This window comes from Eretmochelys imbricata, chromosome 20 (genome assembly GCF_965152235.1).
Source record: "Eretmochelys imbricata isolate rEreImb1 chromosome 20, rEreImb1.hap1, whole genome shotgun sequence".
Taxonomy (NCBI): Eukaryota; Metazoa; Chordata; order Testudines; family Cheloniidae; genus Eretmochelys; species Eretmochelys imbricata.
Window position 1 is genome coordinate 9,617,551 of NC_135591.1, and position 7,219 is coordinate 9,624,769.

General features: G+C 54.3%; 1 protein-coding gene across 1 annotated transcript; it reads right to left on the reverse strand.

Moving 5' to 3' along the window:
* Nucleotides 1-217: 217 nt before the first annotated feature.
* Nucleotides 218-2,365, reverse strand: LOC144277820 (resistin-like). Its single transcript, XM_077838824.1, has 3 exons — nt 2,232-2,365; nt 772-849; nt 218-351 (listed from the first exon to the last, which is right to left on the reverse strand). Exons 1-3 carry the CDS (start codon nt 2,347-2,349, stop codon nt 218-220), a joined length of 330 nt encoding a protein of 109 aa, XP_077694950.1. The 5' UTR covers nt 2,350-2,365.
* Between the last annotated feature and the right edge of the window lie 4,854 nt (nt 2,366-7,219).

Here is a 7,219-nt window from a genome sequence, read left to right on the forward strand (position 1 = left end):
AGGGAGGCAGAGTTGTGCCCCCTGCCTGTGCTCTGGCCCTAGGTACCAGAGCCCTGGAGTCAGGGGAAGAACTGAGCCAGAGAAGCATCAGCAGACCCAGATCCAAGTTTATTGATTGCACTGGGCACAAGAGGCCCAGCATGGTTCTGTGCCAGGGCCCACGGCAGGGGCAGCAGGCCGGGTGGGGCTCTCCGGTGCCCCAGACTGGGGCTGGGCATCACTCCAGGCCTATCTTGCAGCAGCGTGCGGCCGTCCAGTCGATGCCGGCGCACTGGCAGTGGCAGGTGGAGTCGGTGCGAATGTCCCAGGAGCCGCAGCCCATTCCGCAGGCGCAGCCCGTGGGCTTGTACCCTGTGGGGGGATGGGGGAGGTGGGGTTAGGGAAGCAGCTGGTGGCAGAATGGGAGTCATGGGCGGCAGTGAGGTGCCCTGCTGTCTCCTCCTCCCCAGCCCCCAGGGCATGGCCCTGTGGCTCCCTTGCAGCCAGGCCACTGCCCAAGCAAGGGAGGTCAGTGAGACGTCCCAGGGGTCTGATCCAGGGGCCCACACTGGTCCCAGTTCTACAGCATCCAGTGCCCCCAGGGACTCGGGAGTGGTGCGAATGCCATTGCTCCAGGCACCTGGCAGCGTAAGTGCAGGGAGGCCCCAGTCAGGCTGGTGGTCCATCGCTGCCCCAGCTCAACACCCCCCAGGACTGCAGAGGGGGTGGGGTCTGGGCCCCAACGGCCCCTCCCTCCTTGGGCCTGCGGGGCACTCGGGAAAGTTCTCTCACCTGCTGGGCAGGAGACAAGTGCCCCACGCGCCGAGACGTCCTGGCAGAGTAGCTTGGCTTTGGCCAGGGTGGCGGACACTGCAAGGCAAGAGGCAGAGTTGTAGCCAGCAGGACCCTGGGTGCAGAAAGGCTGCCCCTCCCCCAGGCTCAGGTGGAGAGAAGCTGCCTCTGCCCCAGCTGTTACCTGCACAGGTGGAACCCACCCAGCCCCACTCCATGTGGCGCTCTGCTCCCCCGAGTGGTGGCTGGGCTACATACAGCCGCAGCGCCAGACCACTAGAGGCTCCTGGCCTGAGATCTGGAGGTCTCATGTTCGATTCCGGTTGCTCACAGCCCCCCAGAAGAATGTTACCTGGAGGAAGCTGCTGGGCATTCAGCAAGACCCCCCTGGGCTGTGAACAAAGGGCAGGGATGGAGGTAGCAGAAATAATTCCTGGCTGCTTCCCACAGCCAAGGCACCCCTAGGTGCTGGGACTGGGGGCGCTACCGTACTCCCTGGCTTGAAGAGGTTTCCATCATATACAGTTTGGTTCTCAGCTCCCCCACTATACAAATTCTTCCAGCCCTGCTGAATGCAGCCATATCCGGGTGAGCAGCAGCCAGCTGAGAGAGATGGGCAGAGCCAGCCCTGAGAGACCCCAACCAGCCCCACTCAGCCCCTGGGGTAAGGTGGTGCTCGCTGTGCAGACGGCACCTCATGGACTCAGTTTCCAGAAACTCCCGTGGGGTGACTGACCAATCCAGCGGATCTGTGGCTAAGGTATTGGGCTAGGCTGGTCTGGGCTGGGCTGCAGGAGATGTGGGTTTAATTCCTGCCTCTGCCACTGACTCCCTGTGTGACCTTGAGTGAGTCACTTAGTCCCTCTGGGCTTCGGTTCCCCTCTGTGCAATGGGGATGATGATCCGTCTCTTAGCAGCTCTTTGGGGCAGGGAGCGTCTCACCATGGCCTGTGCAGTGCTGGCATGACGGGGCTCAGAGTGCAGCCACTGGAACAGAACTAACACAAACGCCGGCTCCGTGCTGTGCTCAAGACGGAACCGAAGCGGAGGAACGGCAGGGAGTCCCAAGGGTTCCAGCTCCCCCTCGCCCTGTTTACACACTGAACGGGGCTGGCTGGGAGCAGAGCTGGGACAGGCAGTCAGAGAGCTGCACCCAGTGGGTTCGCAGGAGCAGGAATCGAACCTGGGACCCCTGGAGTCTCTGTTGCATAAGTCAAAGCCCCAGGCCTAGCAGCTCAGAATCACTAGCAGAAACTATATGGGCCAACCACTAGGGGACGATAGAGAGCCACAGTGTGAGATACAGATAATGTTGCTCTTGTATGTGGGCTGGTTCCACATCCCCCTCATTTACACGCTGTGTTGTACCTGTCTGACCTGCCCCCCTCCCCCCGCTACAACCACGCAGAATCTGACACACACACACCCATCTCTGGGGGAGGCACCTCCGGGTCAGTTACCTATGGAAGTAATCGCTGCCTGCACCTTCAGATCAACCACATTGTCAATGATGCACTGAGCCTCTGTGTGGCACGCGGGCACCAGGAGGGCGAGCAGCAGGAACACAGCAGCCTTCATCCCGCTGGGTGCTGAGCTACCTGCAGGGGAGAGACCCAGCCAACACGTCAGACCCCAGGACAGGAGCCCTCTGGAACCCGTGGTAGGAGCTGAGGTGCACACAAGGCAGCGGAGTGGGGCACAGGCAAGAGGGAAAGCCACATTGCCAGGGAAGGGAATGAGGGTCAAAGCGGGAACAGGTGAGCCCATGGGTGCAGGGGATGTGGGGAGGAGAATGTGGGCAGCTGGAAGGGATACTGAGGGGTGGGGAAATGTAACGGCAGCAGATGGGGGAAAGGGAGGAAGGATTGGAGCAGGTGACTGGGAGGGGTGGGTGGGTGGGGAGGTAGCAGGATGGTAATGAGGGGGTTATTGGGGAGGGCTGGAATGGCACCCCCATCCTAGGGGCTAGCAGAGCAGGACTGCCTCCATGCTGCCAGTGGGGACCATGTTCACTGGTGGTTGCATTTTCAGGCTGAAATCCACACACACACACACACACACGTACATGGGGGAAGGGGGTTCCCGTTAAAGGTTTGAGCCCTTAGAATTAGCTCCTTAGAGAACTGATTCACCCCCCACACCGACCCCTCCCCAAAACAAAATTAAAGCACCCACAAAAAGAGCCTCATCTCTCTGCTCCAAGCTGCACCTGTTTCACTCAGGGCATGACTGTAAACCAGTTTGGTGAAAGCCGTGCGAGTCGCAGTATGGACGCTCTTACTCCAATGGAATCGCCATTTGGTAAGGGATCGACTTAAGCTAAACTCAGAGATGCCTGGTGTGGATCAGGTTAGGGCTGGGCTACACACCATTTTGCACTGAGTTATCCATTAGAGACTGATCTAGTTCGCGCCATGCCCCCCTGGGGTGGATGCAGCTAGAAGTATATAAAAGCATTTATAGCTAAAGAGTTTAATAATCAGTATCGTTAAATCCGTGCAAAACTGGGTTTAGACCAGTCCACTTGGGATTAAAACCAGATTTACATTGATTTAGTTTAAGGGAAGCATTTTCACGTGGTTTAGGATTCTAACTCCCATTGACTTTCAGTGAGACAAGGTTCCTAAAGGCCAGATATCAAAGGTATTTAGGTTTCAGAGTAGCAGCCGTGTTAGTCTGTATCTGCAAAAAGAACAGGAGTACTTGTGGCACCTTAGAGACTAACACATTTGTTTGAGCATAAGCTTTCGTGAGCTACAGCTCACTTCATTGGATGCATTCAGTGGAAAATACAATGGGGAGATTTTATATACACAGAGAACGTGAAACAATGGGTGTTACCATACACACTGTAATGAGAGTAACACCCATTGTTTCACGTTCTCTGTGTATATAAAATCTCCCCATTGTATTTTCCACTGTATGCATCCGATGAAGTGAGCTGTAGCTCACAAAAGCTTTTGCTGAAACAAATGTGTTAGTCTCTAAGGTGCCACAAGTCCTCCTGTTATTTTAAAGGTATTTAGGTGCCTAATGATGCACATAGGCACCTAAGTCACTTTTGAAAATGGAACGCTGGCTCCTAAACTCCTTAGCTGCTTTTCAAATCTTTATCCCAAGCCGATCCCTTGCTAAATGGAGAGGAGCTCAGTTCACATTAGATTAAGAGTCCCCACTGTGCCTGGAACCAGATTAAATCCATCAGATTAAATCCATTAAATCCATCAAATCCTGAAAGCCATTGAAAGTTACACCACCGCCAAGGCCCCAGGGATCTGGGCACACGCAGGAGCTGTGCCCCAAATCCTGCCCCAAGGCTGAGTCTGGAGAATCCCGCCCAACCAACGGTACAAACTCACCTTCTGGCACAATCTTGCAAGATGCTGCTCCCCAGTTCACAAGCTGCCCTTTAAATAGGAGCCAGCTGGAGCAGAGGTGGCAAAATCTTCCATCCCATTGGCCACTTGACAATTGAGTCTCCGATTACACAAGTGTGGGGAAACCCCAGGGCTGTTCCTAACAAAGAATGTTTCTTATGCAACTTCCCTCTTTGCTCAACCCCTGCCCAGCTCTTCATTGCCAGGGCCAAATTCTCCCCTGGTGGAACTCCATTATATTGGTGGCGTTACAACAGCGTAGGCTTTGGCTCTGAGGGTCTGGACAGCCCGGGGGCTCCCCCTCTGTGGGAATTTCCTGGGTATGTGAGGGGGTTGCTGGAAGGCAGGGCCACTCTAGGTTTGGCACCAGCTACCTGCAGATTGGAGACTAAGGGGCGGGCTGCGCTGCAGCCTGGAGGTGTAATTAACTTTGCTGGAGCTAGCGAAGTGAAAATAGCAGTGTAGCCTCCGTGGTGCAGGAGGTGGGATGGGTCAGCTGCCCCGTGCATGCACCCTGGGTCCCGGACAGGATCATACTTTGCGTGGCCAGCCCATCCTGCCTCCCATGCAGCCGTGACTACACAGCTACTCTAGCCTGCTAGCTCAGTCGGTTCCTGAGCTGGAAATTACACCTCTGGCTACCGCGTAGAGGCAAGTGCCAGAGATGGGCTGGAAATGCACCGGCAGGAATTGTAGCCCAGCACGGGGCTGGGCAGAGAAGGCAGACATGCAATCAGAGCCCAGCCTTCTGACCTCTCTAGTTGCTAGTGTGAGCCCCATCTCACAGAGCTTCAGCCAGGAGGGACCATCAGACCAGCCAGTCTGTGTAGCACAGGCCATTGCACCTCACCCATGTGTCCCTAACGTTGAAATCGAGATGTCACCAACAGCTGAGGCTCCTGCAAGGCAGGGAATTGATTCGGGGAGATGCCCAGCTGGTCCCAGCAGGTGATCCACGCTCCACAAGAAGCAAAAACACACCATGGTCCATCACCAATCTAACCAGGAGAAGCTTCCTTCCAAATCCCAAACCTCGAGCATGGGAGCAAGATCCAACAGCCACAGATCTGAGCACCATCCTCCCAGCCCTGGGGTGACAGGCACCTCGAGCCACCACTGCACAAATCACAGCCGTTCCCATGGTAGCCTGGGCTACAGGAACAGAGATACTATTAGCCTGAGAGCTCATGGGCTGTACTAGCTTTTGTGCAGACATGGAAGGAGAGACAGTCCCTGCCACAGAGAGCTCACAGTCTAAAGAGGAGGGGAAACTGAGGCAGAGAGAGGGGACGTGACTGGTGCAAGTTCACTCAGCAGGGCAGTAGCGAAGCAAGGAATAGAACCCAGATTTCCAGAGTCCCAGTCTGATGTTCTAGCCACTAGACCACACTGCCTCAAAAATACAGAAACTAAAGATGAGGCAGGGACCTTCCAAAACCCACACAGAGTGAACCAGGAAGACATCACCGGCCTGACAAGCTGAACAGATGGTGTCTAGTTACTGCCGTTCTTGCTGCTAAACAAATACCTCAGAGAGGCAATATAGAAGTGTTGTAAATAGTGAGCTTGCAGCAGAGCAGGAAACAGAACCCAAGAGTCCTGACTCCTAGCCCCCTGCTCTAGCCCTGCGGCAAAGGGGAATTTTCTGTAATATTGTTATGATTCCTATGCATGCTTCAGTTTCCCTATGTACTTTGCATTGCTACTCAGTGAGTACAGAAGGGTTAAATCTGCTTTTTGGTCAGAAGCCATGAGGTGATGGGTCACGTAGCTGTCTGGGGTGGAATGAATGAGGCGTTAAAGGACTGGCTGAAACTGACCCACAGAACTGGCCTTACCATGAGGCGAACTGAGGCGGCCGCCTCAGGTGGCAGACTGTGGGGGGGGGGACACAGGCGCCACTACGACTGAGAGTGTAGAAAATTGTGTCTGCTGCTGGTGCATCTGTATTCTCCCTGCTCTAGATGCACAGAGATGGTGGAGTGCGGTGCTGGAGGAAGGACATAACTGGCAGGCAGGAGAAAAGGGGAGAGGGAATAACAGAAAGCAGCAGGAGCTGCAGGGAGAGAGAGGAGGAGGAGCCTCTTATGGACCTCTCTAGCACCCCCAGGAACCTGGACTGATTAACCCCAGCTTCTCAGGGAGCTTCCTGTTTCCCGCTGCTTCCCTGAACCCACTTGAGGAGAACAGGCAGAGTCAACTGAAGTAGTAGGAGCCAGTTAGGCCCTTAAGACGCTGATATCTTCCCTCACTCAGGCCCTGCTACCAGTCTGCTTATTTGTCCCCTTCAATTGAGTGTTGAGAACCACTCTAGCTGGCACAGAACAGCAATCATGAATGAAAGAAGAAAACGCCCCTCTGGGGCAGCATTCAGAAAAAGAAAGAAAGCAAAGGAAGCTTTTCTATCTAAGCAGGAAGGCGCTCCCCTGAGGCACATAGGCACAAATGTTCACGTTGAGCCTTCCCGCCCCAGTGAGGATGTGAGTGGTGAGGAGATGCCTGATCTTCCAGTTAGTCAGAGTGCAGGTGACGGGGCAGCTACTGCAGCATCCATATCTCCATCTCAAATGAATGTAACCATGCACATTCCTGAAGAAAAGTGTAGATCAGAGAAGAGTGTGGTGGAGGCACAAGAAACAGCTGCTGCTGAGTTTAGTTCCTTAAGTCTAGATGATCCAGGACTGTGGACCCACTTGAGCAGTAGCCTGAGGGACTTCCTTGTACTGCATGGGCCACAGCAAGTGAAAAACTTCATGTTCCCCAAAGACAATGAAAATAGAAGTTTCCATCCAACACATTACTGGCATGAAATCCCCAATGGTGACAAAGAGGAGAGGCCATGGCTTATGTACTCAAAAATCCAGAATGCTACATACAGTTTTTGTTGCAAACTCTTCAGGTCTAATGTTCCAGCCACATTGGGTTCTACAGGAACAAAGGACTGGAAAAATCTGGCTAGTAATCTGGCATGCCATGAGAAGGCAGCAAATCACCAGAGAACATTCCATAGGGGGAAAGAGCTTGAGATGAGACTAAGGTTAAAGGCCACCACAGATGATCAGCAACAAGAG

Excerpts from the sequence above, each read along its gene's own strand:
- LOC144277820 (XM_077838824.1), bottom strand. The coding sequence starts at position 2,349 with ATGAAGGCTGCTGTGTTCCTGCTGCTCGCCCTCCTGGTGCCCGCGTGC. Across the intron at positions 850-2,231 it reads GGCAGCGATTACTTCCATAG|TGTCCGCCACCCTGGCCAAA; the intron begins GTAACTGACCCG and ends CTTGCCTTGCAG. Across the intron at positions 352-771 it reads ACTTGTCTCCTGCCCAGCAG|GGTACAAGCCCACGGGCTGC; the intron begins GTGAGAGAACTT and ends ATCCCCCCACAG.